The sequence below is a fragment of the Vulpes lagopus genome, chromosome 2 (genome assembly GCF_018345385.1).
Source record: "Vulpes lagopus strain Blue_001 chromosome 2, ASM1834538v1, whole genome shotgun sequence".
Lineage (NCBI taxonomy): Eukaryota > Metazoa > Chordata > Mammalia > Carnivora > Canidae > Vulpes > Vulpes lagopus.
In genome coordinates, this window is record NC_054825.1 from 53,940,856 (window position 1) to 53,961,378 (window position 20,523).

Below are 20,523 nucleotides of genomic sequence, written 5' to 3' on the forward strand. Positions count from 1 at the left end.
GAGAGAGATAAAGAGAGAGGCAGAGACACAGGCAGAGGGAGAAGCAGGCCCCATGCAGGGAGCCCGACGTGGAACTCGATCCCAGGACTCCAGTATCATGCCCTGGGCCAAAGGCAGGGCGCTAAACCACTGAGCCACCCAGGGCTTCCCCCATACTTCTTTGAAAATAACACACACACCTCCCACATCTCCCCCTTTAATTCTCAATGCTGGAATAGCCACTGAAGACTTTGTGTCTTTTTCACCATGAAGGAATGTTTTTAAAGTATTATATTGTAATATATTTAAAGTATTCCTTGGTCATTATCAAGATTATACAGAAACTTGCAAGGCGTTTATATTATAACATTATAACAGGAACAAAATATAAATACGTATGTCTATAACATTAAGTGATTTTGGAAAAAAAGGTCACACATACTATAGCTGAAGTAGTACTCACTACAACTATACTTCAAATTCTAGATTAAAGTAAAATGAGTATAATGCCATATCGTTTGGGGGAAAAGCTTTTTTAAAAAAGCACACCAAATAACTAATTCATGTACTCCATTTAAAAGAGTCCTAACTGAAGACTGTAACCATTATCTCCCAAATAGACTGAACAAATTTGCCCCTCTTTCCCTAATTCCTTCAGTTCCAGTTTATTTGCTGTCACCTGAAAAAGAATGTATGGAAAAACAAAGAAAGGGATAAGGAAATGTGAGCTTGCTTTCACATGACGTGTCTTTGTGGCAACTGCAGAGACAAAGCCAAGAGGAGAGACAACATCTGAAGATTTCATTTTTCCATGCTATTCCTGTCTCTAATTAACACAGATAATTCTGAGTTTGCCATACTATAATTTATTAATCATATTCAATTAATCTAATCAGCTGTAAAACAGGAGAGGGCAAGAGAGCAAGCTTTCATAAAGTGAGTTCACTGGACTTTAAAAGCTGCTCAGCTGAGGCTCATGGGGAATCCCACCCCCCACCACACACACACACAAACAACACAAGCAAAAGTGGTCTTCGTAAATAATCTGCTTTGTATATTTTTAACTCATCTTTCTACTCATAAGGCCCCATACTATGATATGATTTGGAAGAAAGAAACAGCAGGTGTAGACAGACTATTTTAAGGTAAATTCAGGGACAGAGGGTAGAGAACTCTGGCCTTTGGGTGTGTAGCGGGTGGCTTGAGCCAGAGTCTTGCCATATATATAGAATTGAGAAAAAGCTAAACAAAACACACTTGGCTGCTGAGGTGAAAATTGTACCTCTGCCACTGAAAAGGTGGCATTTCACAACATTAAATTCATCTACCCAGATTTTGACTGACCCAAAAGTGCCCCAGCGGCACATTAACTGTACCCCTCAGTAATTAATATGAAAAACAAAAACAGAATTATTCACTCACATGATTACTTTACAGACACACTTGTCATTTTAAGGATGTCCTCAGGCAAGCCTGGGGCAGGATTTCCACATCTGGTGGTCACAACGTTAGCACTCCCAGTTTGGGCAGTGTCGCCATTAGGTCAGGAAATGCATATGACAAAGGACTTAAGAAACATGATCCACAATGACTGTGTATTTCTGACCCTAAATGGTCTGTCAGCAGAATGAGGTACGTGAAGGAAGATGTCACTGGGCATTTTGGGGAAACAAAAGAGTTTAGCCATTGGAGTGCAATTATTTGCGTGAATTTCTGAAAGTAACAGAAGAAAGCAAAAAAACTGTACATTCAGAAAAATGGATATTTAGTCTACTTCAGGTAAGTCTTTGTGGGCCTCAAGGTTGAAGTCCACGTTCCCGAGATTACGATCTCTCCCGAGGCAGAGAAGTGTCAGATTTGGGCCTCTGTCAACTCTGCAATCAACTCCTCAGTCTCTGTGTGACTATAGTCTATTACTCAAATTATAAAACAGAAAACTGACTGCTTGGCTACACAAAGGATCAACTAAGGAGTGGTTGAGCACCTATAACAGATATAGTGAGGTGTAGCTTAAATATAAATCAAGTCAAGTAATGAAAGGTCAAGTTTCAATATGCATTTTTAAAAAGATTTTATCTATTTATTCATGAGACACGAGAGAACGAGAGAGAGAGAGAGAGAGAGAGAGAGAGGTAGAGACACAGGCAGAGGGAGAAGCAGGCTCCATGTAGGGGCCCAATGTGGAAACTGATCCCGGGACTCCAGGATCATGCCCTGAGCCAAAGGCAGACACTCAGCCGCTGAGCCATCCAGGTGTCCCAATATATATTTTTTAAAAAATATTTTATTTATTGGGATCCCTGGGTGGCGCAGCGGTTTGGCGCCTGCCTTTGGCCCAGGGCGCGATCCTGGAGACCCGGGATCGAATCCCACGTCAGGCTCCCGGTGCATGGAGCCTGCTTCTCCCTCTGCCTGTATCTCTGCCTCTCTCTCTCTCTCTGTGACTATCATAAATAAATAAAAAAAAAATTAAAAAAAAATATTTTATTTATTTATTCATGACAGACACACAGAGAGAGGCAGAGATATAGGCAGAGGGAGAAGCAGGCTCCCGGTGGGAAGCCCGATGCGGTACTCGACCCCAGGACCCCAGGATCATGACCTGAGCAGAAGGCACTCAACTGCTGAGCCACATGGGTGCCCCTCAATATGTAATTTGATAAGAAGTCTTGAGCCTGACATGAGCCTGACTCTATGCTAGGCACTGAGGAACACAGAGATGAAGGTATGGGCCTGAAAGAGCTCCTGGGCTCTTTGGAGCCCAGGATTGGTCATTACAATCTCCTACCGTGAAAATCCTATGCCTCACTTGTGTCTATTATTAAAGGTAATATTCTAAGGTCTGCTCCTCAGAAGAAGGAACTAATGACAGATGAATGAACCAACAGAAAACATGATTTCCTAGGATATGAAACTGCCTGCTTTAGTTCTGGCATTTCCACAGGCAAGTGTAGAATTATCTCCCAAAAGGCTGAGAGTAAACAAGTGGCATTTGTCTATCACAAATAGCAAACACGGTAAGAGCAGTTTTTCACTGCTGTTTAGGAACCAATTTGAGTTAAGGTTTAAGACAGTTAAAAAAAAAAAAAAAAGGAGGGGGGACACCTGGCTGGCTCAGTCAGAACATGCGACTCTTGATCTAAGGGTCATGAATTTGAGCCCCACCATGGATATAGAGATTGAATGAATGAATGAATGAATGAACTCTAAAAGAAAAAAAAGGGCACTCACTATACCATCACTTTCACATTCCCTGCCAGCACTCCAGTATATATACTATTGTCTTGGTCAAGTTTGAAATTTTCTCTGAACTCTAAGAACTTTAATGACTAACTGAAAATCAATATGAGCATATGTAACATTCACAGGGAATGAGAATGTTAAAAACTCTGCCAATTTTAACTTATATTGGCGAAGGCCGGGGGCTCAGCAAACCTCTGCAGCTCAGCTGTAATCCTGAGTTCCTGACTCTGGGTCCTTTATCTGATAAACACGATGAAATTATATTAAAGAGCTACCATTTACTATGAACTTACTATGTGCCAAGTGTAACTCTAGGAAATAGCTATCATTACCCTCCATTACATTCACCAAGAAAGAAGCTGAGGCTCAAAGAGGTGAAGTAACTTGTCTAAGATGACAAGCTAGTGAGTGGCAAAGATGGGATATTTACCCAGGTCTGCCTAGCTCCCTTTACTGGGCCATTCACTATGCTAAGAATGAGAATTCTGTGACTCAAGGGGTATGAACAAGGGGATGACGTTCCAGAGCCCCTCCCCACCATGTACTACTAACTCAGATTACAAAGGACTGGGGAGGAACCAGTTTCCAACAGAGGACTGAAAGCTGAATCTAGTTCCAGGTCATCTCTATATCATGGAAGAAGAACAGGTCCACTCTTAGGGGACTTGAATGTTAGGGAAGAACAGGTCCACTCTTAGGGGACTCTTTGAGTCCTTTTAGTATGCTTAGTATAGTCATTGCATTAAGAATTCTTTTTCTGGGGGGCACTTGGGTGTCTCAGTCGGTTAAGCGTCTGCCTTCAGCTCAGGTCATCATCCTGGGGTCCTGGGATCCAGCTCTGCACAGGGTTTCCTGCTCAGTGGGGAGTTTGCTTCTCCTTCCTCCTCTGCCTCTTCCCCAGCTTGTCCACTTGCTTGTGTTGTCTCTCTCTCTCTCTCTCTCTCTCTCAAATAAATAAATAAATAAAAATCTTAAAAAAAAAAAAGAATTCTTATTCTGGATTAATCTGAAATAGATCTGATCATCCTGGCACCTTTCAAACTGGAAAAGACTCCATCATTGCAAGTCTATTTGAATCTTTCCCCCAAGGCAAGGCCCAAAATAAGGAGATTTCAGGAGAAGGAGAAGAAGCAATTGTTTGCTTTTATGACTGAAATCCATCCCATGTTAGTCTATAAGACAGGAACTATGACATTTATATGCTGCCCTAGGGAATCTGCTCTTGGTTCTGTAGGAAAGCTAGGAAGAATTGAAGAAGTGTGGGATGCCTAGAGTATTATCACTGGTCAAATATGCTTCCTGGCCACTTGGAGGATAACTTACATGCACATTAACGTCTTCTGACATGAGATAAATGCTTACATAACTTTTTTCTATCTAATGGTGGTTGCCATCTTCCAATTCTGAGTTTATAATGAGAAAGAAACTATGTTGGAAATAACAACAAATGCTCATAAAAATTTTTAAAGAGGACCAGCCGGTAGACTGTCCTGTGCCATCACTGAAGCTCCAAACCCAGTGCTCTTTTCACTATATCACACTGTTTCATTAGGAGACATTCAGTTAGATAAATGAAATAGGTTATTTTTACCTATTTCTGAGGCTGCACCATAGGGGGGAAAAAAACAGCATAAAAGACAAAAGAAAAACTTCTTTTTTCTCTGGAGCAGTGTATCAGAGTCTAATCAGGAAAAAGAATCCACTTCAAGTGTTTACCACAGAAGGAACTTAATGCAGGGAATTGATTACATCAGCCATGACATTGCTGGGAGCCAAAGAGCAGATAGAAGGTAAAAGGTTTAGCAAGAGCACGGAGCCACTACCACCCCTAAAGCTAGAGACAAAAGGAGGAGATGGTGTTGCCCAATAAGGCGGTGGCCCTGTCCACTAAAAATTGGAGCCCCACAGCAACAGCTTCTGCTGAAGAAGCTCCCCAAGGCACAAAGGCAAAAGGAGAAATACCCTGGTGTCTCCTTTATCTCCTCTCCTCCCATCTCCTGCCAGTGTCTCTGTCTGAACCCAGTCTGAAGCCAGGAAACCCAGGAGCTTTGGCAGGACAAGAGGGAGGAATACAGCCGAGGGAACCCTAACCAAGCATATGGTTAACGCTTAGCAGCAAGAATGAAACGTGCGTTAGTATTACAAGCCAGAGATCGGACGTGTAACTGCGAAAGCTGAACACTAGTCAAACACGATTCTCCATTAACATGAAATATTAATAATTATTTTCAACAATTGCTTTAAAGAAAACATTTCCACCATTAATTTGTGAGCCTAGGGCAGAGGGCAAGTACCTGAGCAGATCTCTACCCTTGCCCTGGTACCGAAGGAAAAGCTCCTGGGGAACCGGTCTAGGAATGCAGCAGGATCCCCAGCCGGAGATGGGAAGCAGCCCTGGCTATTTTGATCTTGCAGCTTCACAATCAACTGGGCAGTTTGGGACAGGATGACCTGGTGAACTGGGAGTGTCATATGCTGGCAAGTCAGGAGCCAGGCCTGTTCCAAAAAGGAAGTCTTTCACTGAGTCAGCGATGTTGCCAGGCCCCAAGCCCAAGCAGTCCCAATATAGCTCAAGGGTGGCCACCAACATGGTGACTCCAAGGTTTTGCTTATAATACTTCCATCACAGTACTGGCTTCTAGCACAGTACTTATAGGACAGCCTCATAGTTATTTATAATCCCTTCCTACTCCCGAAGTAGATTACAAGCACCCACAGGATGTGGGGTACCTTTTCAGCTTATGAAACGCCACAATTATCCCTCCACCTTAAAATACACGTCCCCAGGGATCCCTGGGTGGCTCAGTGGTTTAGTGCCTGCCTTCAGCCCAGGGTGTGATCTTGGAGTCCCGGAATCAAGTCCCGTATCAGGCTCCCTGCATGGAGCCTGCTTCTCCCTCTGCCTGTGTCTCTGCCTCTCTCTCTCTCTGTTTCTCATGAATAAATAAATAAAATCGTAAAAAAAAAGAAAATGTCCCCACCCACCAAACATACCCAGCCTTATTTTCCACAATTCCTCACAACATACCCTCAGAAATGCCTCCTTCATGCTATACTCTAATGTTCTCTGCCTCTAAACATTTGTCTAGATTCCCCCACTGTCTATAATATTCTCCATCCTTCCCACTGGAATGCTGACAATGGCTCAAGATTCAGTAACTCCACTTCCTCTGTCATCCAGTTACCCTAGCTGATTCTGCTCACTCTCTACCCCAAAATCCTGGAGGATTTAGAATCGGTATCATTAGAGATGGCACTTCATTATTCTTTTTGTTTCATATAACAAGTTTTGGCTTCGCAATTAGATTTAGGCAGGCAACTGAGCACAGTGATGCACCTGAGCAGGTGCTCAATAGATGTTTACAGGGATGAATGAGAGGGAAGTCCTTATGAGGCAGGAGCCTCATCTTTACCTACCACAATTCTTTTAGGAAGAACTGCTCTTGTTTGCTAAGCACATCACAGGCACTCAAAAAATTACTCCTTGACACTGATTAATTACTTCTGAATACAATCAGGTTCACATATCTCCAAACTGATCCTACCAAAATGCCATCGTAATGACTGACAAGTTATATAATATTTGGATAATTTTAAATTATCAAAAGAAAGACATACACAGGGGGATCCCTGGGTGACTCAGCAGTTTGGCACCTGCCTTTGGCCCAGGGCGCGATCCTGGAGTCCCGGGATCGAGTCCCGCATCGGGCTCCCTGCATGGAGCCTGCTTCTCCCTCCTCCTGTGTCTCTGCCTCTCTCTCTCTCTCTCTCTATGTCTATCATAAATAAATAAATCTTAAAAAAAAAGACATACACATATACACACAAACACTAAAATTTTTAACTTACTGAGAAAATAACAAAACACAGTATTAAGCACACATAAAATAGATGTCTTTTCATTGTAGAATGGGGAAAAAAAGACAACAATGCAGTCTCTTCTAGAGGTATGGATTGAAGTAAAGGTTGTTACCATTGTCTCAACTCTAATCCTTCAAGTAACATGTTAATTTAGACAGGCGTAGGAATGTAAGTGCTTTTTAAAACTCCACACACAAGTAAATAAAAACCAATTTTGTAATCACATCAGGAAGGATAATAATACATGTGCTACCACCAGGGGGAAAGAAAGAATTAGATAGTTCATGTTGGTTAAAGAGTTTTACTTTCTCCCCAAACCACAATGTTCTTAAAACTCTGGCACAAAAAAACAAAACAAAACAAAACAAACAAACAAACAAAAAAAAACAAAAAAACTCTGGCACCAATCACAAAACCGTATGTTGCAGATGTCTCTGCTGTCTAAAAACTTCTGCCATTGCTACAACAGCCAGAATGGCTTCCAGGGTCCACTTAGAGAAAAGAAAGCAGGAACCCAGAAATGGAGAGAGATAATAGGCTCACTACCCAAAAGACCCTAACAAAAACAGAGCAAGTCAAACCAGCATCAAGTCCTCCATCAATAAAAAGCTTGAGAGTTAAAAGGCCCAGTTTTCTTTCATGGGAAAAAATGGGTTTTATCTGATTAAATACAGCCTCCAGATACTTGCTTTTTAAAAAAAAAAAATTGTTTTTTAACTCTTCAGTGACAAATGCAACCATAGCAGGAGCTTCCTAGCTTTTTGGAGAGTGGGGGGAACAGAGGGAGAGAGCAAAGAGAGAATCTCAAGCCCATTCCATGCTGAGCCCAGAGCTGATATGGGGCTTGATGTCACAACCATGAGCTCACCACCTAAGCTGAAATCCAGAGTTGGATGCTCAACTGACTGTGCCACCCAGGCGCCCTGGATTCCTAGCTTTTTTGACCCACAGTTAAGAAATACTTTTTAATATCACAGCACATGTGATATATGTTTGTGTGCATGTTTATACACTATATAACTGAAACAGATGTTTCACAAAGTAGCAGTCGACTTATCCCTTGTTACTTTAGTACATGCTATTTTCTTTTCTGTTCTCTTATATTCTGGTCTATTCTCTTCCCAACATTAAAAAAAAAAAAAAAGTTGATCTGGACACACTACACTGACTTCATGACCCAATATTAGGTTCCATCCATACTGAAAAACATTGGCCTAAGGAACATTCTGGAAGTCAACCAAGGGTCACATGCTTTCTTTCTTTTTAAAAAATCTAATGCTGATAAGGAGAGGCCACTCTAGCTTCACTTTTTAATGACAGAAAAAAACAAAGACAACTAACTACAGGACCTAGTAAAAGCTAAAATATTTGTTAAATTTAAGAAGCCATTAAAAAGTGAGTGTATGTGTATTGTTATCGTTGTTCTTTCTCTTTTGTGGTTAAAGAAACATAGAAAGGAGCAAGGAGCTAACCCTTAAAGGAGAGAAAGGAGAATTCTAATAAAGGAAATACTGACTGGGCAGCATGCCCAATTTTTTTAGCATAACATTACCAGAGGTTTTGCTTCCTCCATCACCTGAGATGCTTTGATCCACTGGCCTAAGGCCAAGAAGCAAAAGAGACAAAGGCCCATCACAAAAAGGCAGAAGAGTTCAACAGGGTTTGGTGACTGACCTCATTCTAAATGAATGAAATGGGACTGTACCTTTTATTTTATTATTTTATTTTATTTTATTTTTTATTTTATTTTATTTTTTTAAAGATTTTATTTATTCATGAGAGAGAGAGAAAGAGAGAGAGAGACAGAGACAGAGACACAGGCAGAGGGAGAAGCAGGCTCCATGCAGGGAGCCCGACACGGGACTCGATCCCAGGGCTCCAGGATCACACCCTGGGCTGAAGGCAGTGCTAAACCGCTGAGCCACCGGGGCTGCCTGGGACTATACCTTTTGAATGACGAAATTACTGCCTGCAAAATCAAGGACTCCTGTTTAAATCAGCACAGAATGGCTACAGCATGAATTGTACCAAAGAACAAAATGTAGTCAAGCAAAATGAGCATCAGATTAGATAACTCTGTATAACAGAATCAAATAATACCCCTCAAGATACTCTTCTAAGACCCCTCACCTCCTCAACAGATAATGATGATGTTGATAGCTATAATGATAGCTATAGGTCATTATTAATAAAAATAGCTATCACTTCTCAAGAGCCCACTTAGTGCCAGGCACTGTGCTAGGTACTTAGTATATTTTATCACTACTCTCATCAGCAAGCTTATATGGGGGTTAATACGCCCATTTTATACAAGAGGAAACAGGTCTGGGTGAAGGAAGGTGAATGTCCAAATCAAGGCATGGAGGAGGGCTGTGTATGCACAATGATGGAACCCTAGAACCAAATTATGCAGACACCAGACTTCAACTTCCAGATTCCCCAGGACCCAGCTGGTGGTTTGTGGCAAACATGGTATTTGGTCATAAACAGTAACAGTAGGTATCTGCCCTGTTTAGAATGGGGAAGCAGCTCCAAATCCTGTAGAGAATGCAGACACCTAACTCTGTGATAATGAGACACAAGTTATGAGGAGAGAAGAGCTTTAGATGCCCTGTTCAATTTGAAAGACCTTAATTATTAAACAAGAAAAATAAATGTAAATACTATATATGTATTTTATAGAAAATATTTTTTTGGGCAGCCCCGCCGGGTGTGATCCGGAGATCACCCTTCAGCCCAGGGTGTGATCCTGGAGACCCAGGATCAAGTCCCATGTCAGGCTCCCTGCACGGGGTCTGCTTCTCCCTCTCTCTCTCTCTCTCTCTCTCTCTCTCTCTGTGTGTCTCATGAATAAATAAATAAAATCTTTAAAAAAAATATGTTTTTTCGTTAGAAAAAAAAAAAACCAACAGCAACCCACCACTTAACAACATGCAGTTGTTAAGTTAGGAGGGGAAAACCCAGAAATGTGAACTCTCAAGAGCAGAAACTCACATCACAAGGGTTATACAAGAAAAGAGAAATGAACTGCTGAACTGAAATTGGAGGCAGGAGATCCCGCCCTGGTCACATCCATTGTCAGATGCACAAGCTTTGGAAAGAGTTAGAAACTGAGCACACCCATTTCTAAGGAATTCAACACCACTGCAGAATTCTTTTTTTCAAACTGAAATTAAGCTCTTGGATAGTTACACTGGACAAACCCTTTATCTCCCAAGCTGTAATATCTTAAAAAGAATGACCAGTTTGAATTTTAAGCACTGGAAATTTCTTAAAACAACATTTTACAAAGTTGGTGCAGAAAAGGAAGCCACTTTTATTTTGTTCTTAAGAGCAGATGTGACACAGAGATAAGAATAAATGACAAGTGTAGAAAGTTACTTGGAAGACAAAATTTATTCATTTTAACTTTTAATATTCATAAACAAAGCCGTTAAGAAGTCATGTAAGAAATGCCCTTAACCAGAGGAAGATTGTTCTATTTTTTCACAGTTTTGTGTGTGTGTGTGTGTGTGTCCATTTACAATTTAAATTTACAACCTAAGCTTTTTGTCATTATTTTTTAAATGAAAGCTGCATCATCTAAAGTCATAAATTCACAGCCCACTGGAATTTAAAAGAGGCATACATTACAATTTTAAGCATAAATTGAGTGACTAAATGAACAAGAAATTCCTTAGGCAGTGCAGTGGCTTTTCTGGGCATTTGGCACTATTTAGTAAATGATGATTTACTAAACACCAATCCACTGAACTAAGTCATATTATGATAGCTCCCCTAACCTAACCTCTGCCTCCCTTCCCACGTGCTACCTCCCTACATATCCACTTATTTTAGGTAGTAAAATAGTGCCTAGAAGACATTTTATCCTCATCGGATTTTACTTGAAGAAAGAAGTCAGCAATTATCTAGTATAACTTAGTTACAATTGCAGGTACCAGCTAGGAAGCAGAAAAATGAAAATTATTTTAATCTGTGTCTTAAAGGTTAAATGATCCCTAATTTTGAAGAGATAATAGTGAGTTTCCTTTTGATTTCAAAGGGTTGAGAAAGGGAAGAAAAAGGAGGAAGGGAGGCGGGCAGGGTGGGGAGGGTGGGTGGAGGCAAGAGGGAAGACTCATACTAAAACATGCTTTAGGTTTCTGTCAGAGTCTTACAAAAACCTAACACAAACCTCATAGTTGACTACTGACAGTGGCATGTGCTTTTAATTATATTCTGAAAATGTGCAAGCAAGCAAGGCAAAATTATATCATGGTCCTCATTTACATTTATCATTCCCTCTCTACGGGAATATATAATCACATACAGACATCTGTGGATGATTATATGTGAAGATGGGCCTTTCAAGATCAAGTTTAAGAGTTCTAGTGTCTTTCTTCCTATTCATATACCAATCGGGAGGCAATTCACTAGAGTTGTGTTAGTGAATAGGGAAACGTGAGGAAGTCCAGAGGCTATCTCCCCACCATGCAGGAAAATTTTGTAGTAATTTCCCTGATCCCCACCCACCCCCTCCTTCCCACAGAAAAGCTCAGAGATGACATTTCTTTGCCCTATTTATGAAAATCACTCTGTACTTGACAACACTTCTCTTTGTAAGGATTCCCCATTTTTTTCTTGAGTCAAAAGTGAGGCCAAATCATAGCCACAATATCCTGACTTTTCTGAGGCTCAAACAGAATTTCCCCTCCCCTACTTGAAAGTGATATTTTCTAATACAAAAACTTTCCAAGCAAAGTGGGGTTAGACTGGAATAAATATGAGTCACGGGTGAACATGAACAGAAACAGAAAAGGTGCTGGTGAAATCCTTTCCTCCAAACCCGGAGGCCTAAAAATGACAAACACGGTGCCCCATCCAACATTAACCTGGGGATCAAGTTGTTCTTTTTTAATATTTTGGTTTATTTCTTTTTTTTTTTAATATTTTATTCATGAGAGACACACAGAGAGAGGCAGAGACACAGGCAGAGGGAGAAGCAAAGCAGGCTCCAGGCAGGGAGCCCGACGTGGGACTCGATCGCGGGTCTCCAAGATCACACCCTGGGCCGAAGGCAAACACTTAACCACTGAGCCACCCAGGTGTCCCTTGGGGATCAAGTTTTCGTTGCTGTTTTGTTTTCTGCTGTGAACTACTTCTGCACGCTCCGCTCGGTATGCACCAAGGCACCAACTCAGGCAGGACCACGATGCATTGTCCTGGGAAGACAGAGCTCCTAGTGATGCTGCACAGCTAAGTAGGGGCATTTCACCTTTAGAGAGGATATATATGAGGGCTATAGTCAGTCACTATGAGGCAATACAAGGAAAATGTGGCTCTTGGCAAAAAAATCCACCAAAACTATACCTGGATTTAATTGGAGGTTAATTTTGAACTCTACCACACTCACTTTTACTTTTAACAGGATATATTTGGAGCACCTGGGTGGCACAGTCTGTTGAGCATCTGACTCAGTTTTGGCTCAGGTCATGATCTCAGGGTGTTGGGATTGTACCCCACATCAGACTCCATGCTCAGCGGGGGGTCTGCTTGAGATCCTCTCTCCCTCTCCCTCTGCCCCTCCCTGAGCACCCTCTTTCTCTCAAATAAATAAATCTTTTAAAAATAGATATACTTAAAGGAAATATTTCCTAAACACAGTACCAAAAAGTTTTACAAAGAAAATCTCAAATTAAGGCTCTCCCTAAGGTCTTATATATTCCTTTCTGTTCAAATGGCCAACACAGTTAAGATACAGCAGGGTGAAATAAGCCTGTCAATGAGAGATGGCGTGAGTGTATACAGCCTGGAACAGAGCACAGTTATAATATCCCAGTAAGTGAGACAATAATCTCCCAACACGTAACAGAGGAAGAATTTCACTGTAGTGTCAGAAACATCTGTTCTTGAATTTCTCCCAAGATCTCAGCAATTGCTGTATTTCTAAAATACAAAGGATATTCTATTATTCATCCCCCTGTCAAAACAGAAAAGGTAGGCCAGAGAAGCCAAAAGAGATTTTAATGCAAAACACTGAAACCAGTGAAAGCAGAGTTGATCATTCACTTTTACTTGGGCTTTTGCAGACAAGACACATATCTCAAAGAAACCCTAGAATCCTCTCCCAAACTCTATCCTTGCTTTTGTCCTTTGATACTGCAAGGGCTCCAGGGGGGGTCACCTGGAGTAGCAGTATCTTTTGGCAAAAGAACTTTCCTTAGATTGAGTTAAGGCCTGGCTCTTCAGAGTTAATTAGAACCATACCACATTGTATTGTTAGTATGCTGCTAGAAAATGCTTGTGGTATAATGTTAAGCTTTCATTTTCCCCAAGAGACAATTCAACTTCTCATCTTTTATTTACATACCAGTCGCTCATAAGAGAAAACCAGCCTACAGTTTAAAAAAAGAAGGCTACAAACTGGTCCACTGGTCAATGCCCACAAGCTGTGGCTGCCACCACTGCCAGCACCACTCACCACCCTCCCCCATCCTCTTTTCAGAAGAGGCAAGACTGAACAGGCAGTGGCACAATCTTCCTTCTGCCAAGGTCTTCTATGTCAGAAACCCTGTCATTTTTCCCAGTCCAAAATGATCTCAGTACCTCAGTGGGAAATGATGAAACATGACCTACCACAGAAGGTCAAGAACCCAAAGGTATAAACTATTTTTCACTGAAGGTTGCCTCAAACTTATACTAGGAGACCCAGCTGTTATATTACCTATTTCTCATCCAGCTGTGCTTTTGCATTATTCAAACTCAGTAACCAAAGATTCTGGGTGGGTGGGGGCGGGGGTGGAAAGCAGGGCAGAAGTAGACAAAGTGGAAAAAAAACCTAATTCACTTATAAAAATGTTTCTTTTTTAAAAAATTTTATTTATTCATTCATGAGAGACACGGAGAGAGAAAGAGGCAGAGACACAGGCAGAGGGAGAAGCAAGCAGAGGGAGAAGCAGGCTCCATGCAGAGAGCCTGACGTGGGACTCAATCCCAGGTCTCCAGGATCACACCCTGGGCCGAAGGCAGCGCAAAACTGCTAAGCCACCCGGGCTGCCCATAAAAATGTTTCTTAAAGAAAAATGAGGGATGCCTGGGTGGCGCAGCGGTTTAGCGCCTGTCTTTGGCCCAGGGCGTGATCCTGGAGACCCGGGATCGAATCCCACATCGGGCTCCTGGTGCATGGAGCCTGCTTCTCCCTCTGCCTATGTCTCTGCCTCTCTCTCTCTCTCTCTCTGTGTGACTATCATAAATTAAAAAAAAAAAAAAAAAAAGAAAGAAAAGAAAAATGAAAGTGACAGGCTTTTATATAGCTCATGGATGGCTTGCTCATACACATAGAGAAAGCCTCATTATCTAGATCAGGCCAAAGTTTACAGGGTGTTGACAACTCTAGAGAAAGCCAGAGGCACAGAAATGTTTGCCTATCACCTGGGTGAAAGAAAATTTGCAAGGCCCCTCTGTCAAAATGAAATCAAAATCAATGTTCCAACAAAGATTTCACAGGTTTCACAAAAGATGTTAAATGAGGTGTGTAATTTCTCCACCACCACAACCACTGCAGACCTTACCCCAGTGCTGAGATAGCTAGAGCTACAGTCTAAGATGATTTTGTATTTAAAAGATAATTGGGGAGGGGGCGGGGAAGATCCCTGGGTGGCTCAGTGGTTTGGTGCCTGCCTTCGGCCCAGGGCGTGATCCTGGGATCCCAGGATCGAGTCCCACATCAGGCTCCCTGCAAGGAGCCTGCTTCTCCCTCTGCCTGTCTCTGCCTGTCTCTCTTTCTCTCTCTCTCTGCCTCTCATAAATAAATAAATAAAATCTTAAAAAAAAAAAAAAAAGATAATTGGGCAGAGGTGCCTGGGTGGCTCAGTCAGTTGAGCATCCAACTCTTGATCTCAGCTCAGGTCTTGATCTCAGGGTCGTGAGTTCAAGCCTCATATTGGTAAAGATAAATGGGCAATTATTCTCAACATGTTTTAGTAAGCAACTGTAATTTTAATTTCAGAATAATAAAAAAAAAATCCTGAACTAACACTTTTAAAGACCTTTTCCCCAAAGATGTGAGCTTTACCTAATTACTTTATCAGTATCATCCTCAGAGTTCAGTTCCATGACAATTTTTTTGAGCACCAATTATGTGCCAACTACAATGTCCAGCAATGCAAAGAACACAAAGAAAGAACACAACAAAGAACACAAAGAAAAAACACAAAGAACACAAAGAAAAAACACAAAGAACACAAAGAAAGCTTCTGCCCTAAAGAAAGTTATCACGGGAGTGGGGAGATGGGGCTGCAGAGAAAGAAGCCAGTTCTACCTGAACACAGGAAGAACATGGGAGGTATGCAAAAGTCCAAAGTACTACAGCGTACAAAGTACCACTGAGGAAAGAGGATGTATCTTCCAGTGGTATGAGGGCAGGGAAAAAGCTCTGACATGGTACCACAAGAAAGGAACATCCTGAGGAGCATCAGGAAGGAAAGGCAGGATGTCAACAGGCAGATATGAAGTGTGTTCATGAAACATCCCATTCTGGGTAGAGTGATTCCTAGACTTTTTAACTTTGTGAATTGGTAAAATTTCAAGGGGGAAAAAAAGATGGTGGTGGCAGGGAGAATGGAAGAAGCTGAAAGAAGGAATATACTAAGCTAGGAACTGTTATCCCATAAAATTTGCTTCGGGAGAAAACTGGGCTAGAAATTGCCTTTTCTCCCTTAGGGAGAAAATAGCAATAAAATAGCAAGAATTCTATTACAAATGATAGTGAGATAAATAATGACCATCTTAAAAAAAAAAATAATGACCATCTATTATCACCAGCATTTTATAAGTAACAGAGCATCTGAATTCTAAAAATGTAGGAAGCACATAATCTTGGGAACTTAAAAATGGCATTCCTTCTCACAAAAGGGTAGCTAGAAACCTTACACTGGTCAGGTGAAAACTTGGCCACAACCTGCTGGGTACCAAGTCAGGAGGCCCTGGGTTTAAGTGTAGGATTCCTGTAAGAAACAGAAGGAAATACAACTGAAGCCTCACCGTATGGAAGGAGGGACTGAGAAAGACATATTCAATAGGCAAAGTGAAAAATAAGACCTTCAAGGATAAGAGTTAGGGATTAGTATGATTAATATTTAGAGCTGTGCTCTACGACGAATCTGATTAAAGTGTACAGGATAGAATGGGGAGCAGTGCTGTTGCCCAAGTAAAGCTGGAAGTATGCAGGAAACCAAGGGGACACTGCAAAATCCAGGTGAGATGTGTGGAGGGGTATACAAGGGTGGTAGAAGAAAGAACGGAAAGGAGTTGACAACAAATTATATGCAGGGTTTGAGGAAAAGGAAAGAGCCAGAGAGGACTTCCAGGTCTTGAGCCTAGATAAATGAAAAACAAAACAAAACAAAACTGATGGTAGTGTTAAAAGATACATGAAAATTCATGAAAGGGTACAAGATAAGAGGAGGAAATGAACTCATTTTGAGGTGGGATATACAGGGCAGGAGTTTGGGAAAGGCTGGGGATATAACGAAATAGAAGTTGTGGGGGGGCACCTGGGTGGCTCAGTGGTTGAGCCTCTGCCTTTGGCTCAGGTCGTGATCCCGGGACCTGCATCACACTCCCTGCAGGACCCAAGTCCTGCATCACACTCCCTGCAGGGAGCCTGCTTCTCCCTCTGCCTGTGTCTCTACCTCTCTCTGTGTGTCTGTCATGAATAAATAAGTAAAATCTTAAAAAAAAGAAGAAGAAGTTGGAGAGTCCTACATGGAAGACTTGGAGGGGGCAAGCCTACCTCCTTTATCACTTGGAGATTATTGAACTGTACTAGGTGCTAGTGTACACATGAAGAACAGAGCTGGTACCTGCATTCACAGAGGGTCAATCTGGCAGGAAGACAGACCTTCATGCAGTAATCACACAGACGAGTGTGATGACAAATTGTATTAAAGTGCCTAATTTCCAAAAGAGGGAAAAAAAAGGAAAAAAAAACCAGGATACTTGGACAATGACTTCAATTAAAAGGCAAAATGAGGGACGCCTGGATGGCTCAGGGGTTGAGCATCTGCCTTCCACTCAGGGCGTTGTCCTGGTGTCCCGGGATTGAGTCTGGCATCGGGCTCCCAGCATGGAGCCTGCTTCTCCCTCTGCCTGTGTCTCTGTGTCTCTCCTGAATAAATAAAATCTTTAAAATAAGTAAGTAAGTAAGTAAGTAAGTAAGTAAATAAATAAATAAATAAAAAATATATTTTTTAAGATTTTATTTATTTATAAGAGACACGGAAACAGAGAGAGAGAGAGAGACAGAGAGACAGGCAAAGGGAGAAGCAGGCTCCATGCAGGGAACCTGACGTGGGACTCGATCCCGGGTCTCCAGGATCATGTCCCGGCTGAAGGTGGCGCTAAACTGCTGAGCCACCGGGGCTGCCCAATAAAATCTTTAAAACAAAACAAAAAAAGGCGAAATGATGCTACCAATGGAAACAGAGGCACAGTTAGAAGAGTAGGAAGCAAATTGGAGCAGACAATTCTGGAAGCTGGTAGAAGAATGAGTTTCAAGGAGCAAGTAATAAAACAGTGCCAAAGGCTGCTGAGAGGCCAAGAGGGACAAGCATAGAGAAAGGGCCACTGGCCTGGATATATGAAGAGGACAGGGTGACCTGGATGCAGTGTTGAAGCCTGTGAAGCAGGATTTCAAGGGGTTAATGCATGAGGACATACAGAAAAGTGTAGGTGACAAGACTTCTCTTTTAAGGAGTCAAACAACAAAGAAAAAGGAGATGGGTAACTTGAGGAAGTAATGCATTTATCAGGTCTTCCTATTAAAATGGGGACAATTTCAACAGGATTGAAAGCAGGGCAGAAAGGGCCAGCAGAGAAAGAGAAAGAAAAAAAAAACAGAAGATGTAAGAGAGAAGATGACAACTGCCAGGGCCTGGTCACAAGAGAGAGGGAAGGTATTTCATGAAATCAACAGGTCACCACTGCCTCCTTGGAGAGAAGGGAAAAGGAAACGAGGGAAGGTGAAAGTACCCAGAAATTAGAGATGGCAAGAAAAAAGGTCGAGGAAGCTCCTGTTAGGGTGCAGTGGGGTCTTTTCCAGAAACTATGGGAAGAGACACGAGTGAGCCATGTACGGTTGGGACTTGAGGAGATGGCATCAGCCATCAACTGTACACACTCAATTCCGAGGTCCTCCCATGCGCCAGAAAGTGTGCATGTATGCCTGAGCATAAAGGAAGTTAGCAGGCATTTGTTCTCTGGGTAAAAGAGAAAACAGGTTGATTTTATCACTCTTGCATCTAGAAAAAGCCAGAAGCAGTAGCAGGTGATAATTACACATCCTTTGAAGCTAACGTATGTGCTCATGGATGAGATGTCACTATTGCAGGAGCCCAAGATCCAGTCCTCAGAAGGAAATGGATGGTGTTAGTTTACTTTTTCTACAAACACTGTGTGCCTGAGCATCAGATAAACAAGCTCTGAAGAGGGAAGTCATGGTTCCCGTCCTCTAGAGGGCCAGAATCAGAAGTGATATTCTGAATGCTTCTGCTCTTTCCCCCATTTTGGCACATTTCATTGCTCGGAGCCTTAACTGAACTCACCATCACAATCTTTATACTTTATTAGAAGGTAAGACTCTGGGGATCCCTGGGTGGCGCAGCGGTTTGGCGCCTGGCTTTGGCCCAGGCGCGATCCTGGAGACCCGGGATCGAATCCCACGTCAGGCTCCCGGTGCATGGAGCCTGCTTCTTCCTCTGCCTGTGTCTCTGCCTCTCTCTCTCTCTCTCTCTCTCTGTATGACTATCATAAATAAATAAAAAAAAATTAAAAAAAAAACAATTAAAAAAAAATAGAAGGTAAGACTCTGACCATCTGAAGACTATTAGTAAGTATTAGTAAGGTAAGATACTCTCCTGGACACAGCGTCACCTGACAGAATGAACTAGACCAGAGAGTTCCAGAGTATGGTTTCTCAATGCTATTAAGCCTCAAAATAAACTTATATTTTTTAAAAGATTTTTCTTTTTCTTTTTCTTTTTTAAGATTTTATTTATTCATGAGAGACAGAGAGAGAGAGGCAGAGACATAGGCAGAGGGAGAAGCAGGCTCCATGCAGGGAGCCCAATGCAGGACTCGATCCCGGGACTCCAGGATCACGCCCTGGGCCGAAGGGAGGTGCTCAACCGCTGAGCCACCCAGGCATCCCTTTAAAGAATTTTCTTTTTAAGTAATCTCTATACCCAATGAGGAGCTCGAACTTACAACCCCAAGATCAAGACTCACATGAGCTCCAATGAGTGAGCCAGCCAGGTGCCCTTAAAATGAACTTTCTTAAAACCACTGCAGCTTTTAAAATTACAAATCATAGGGGCGCCTGGGTGCCTCAGTCGGTTAAGCAACTGCCTTCAGCTCAAGTCATGATCCCAGGGTCCTGGGATTGAGCCCCATGTCAGGCTTCCTGCTAAGCAGGAAGGAGCCTGCTTTTTCCTCTCCCTGCCTGCTCTCTACTCATACTCTCTATCGCTCTCTCACTCTCTCTCTAATAAATAAAATCTTTAAGAAATTAAATTACAAATTATATGCACATAACCCTGCATATGTCCTTTCAACTAGAGTCAGAATAAAATCTGTGCTCTTTACGATGGCCCTCGAGGCCCTTCAAGACATGGCCTCTGCCAACCTCTTATACCAGCTTTATATATATGTTTTTAATATTTAAAAATACTTTTAAAAGCTAGGGAAGAGTATCTCACCTCACCTTCGTGGTCCAGAGCAAGTACTATACTAAATCAAACCCAATATCAGCTCTATGTCTACCATGTTCATGTAATCACTCATTAAGTACAAAATATCATGAGAGGGGGAAATCATGCTTTACACTCATACTGACACATTTATTCCCCTAATTCTCTTGATGAGACAGTTTAATGATTAAAAAGAAATTAATAGCATGTATCGATATTGTAAGATCATGATTAATGACTTTTTTTTTGAGAGTAAAGCATCATCATCTTGATTATTTGGTAAAGAAAAGCCTATCAACTAACTTTCAAGTTGGGTAATTTACTCCATTAAAATCAGCTACGGTGTTTCAAGATTTAATGTATTGTTCAAATTCATGTATGCAAACAAATTCATTAAAATTCAGGAGACTTCACTCAGAAAGTCGCTGCACTTAAAATTCAGGACCCTAACAGAGGACACTGAGCTGGAATATTTAAATTGAAACATTTGTCCCTCCTAGACAGGGTACTTTGCACTGTTTTTTGTTTTTGTTTTTGTTCTCAACCACAGGAAGAATTCAAGATGCCCCGGGCGTCTGCAGCAGCCAGAAGGCTGTGGAGAATTCGTTCCTTACATTATACTGACATGCTGGCCCTGAGGTCAAGGACTGCTCTTGGACACCTTCTTAAGGCCAGCCAAGGCCAGGGACAATCACCTTCACTCTGAGAATGAGAC

General features: G+C 41.9%; 1 protein-coding gene across 2 annotated transcripts in view; it reads right to left on the reverse strand.

The window, feature by feature from the left end:
- The window catches only part of RAB8B (RAB8B, member RAS oncogene family), a 62,448-nt gene that overhangs the window by 27,767 nt on the left and 14,158 nt on the right, over nt 1–20,523 (reverse strand). Inside the window, exon 1 of one of the 2 annotated variants that reach the window (XM_041744436.1) lies at nt 5,517–5,696. The exons of the other annotated variant lie outside the window; for it this stretch is intronic. Within the exon in view, the coding sequence (XP_041600370.1) occupies nt 5,517–5,694 (178 nt within the window). The 5' untranslated portion in view covers nt 5,695–5,696. Of the gene's footprint in view, nt 1–5,516; nt 5,697–20,523 lie in introns of those variants that run through there. 2 annotated transcript variants of the gene reach the window in all.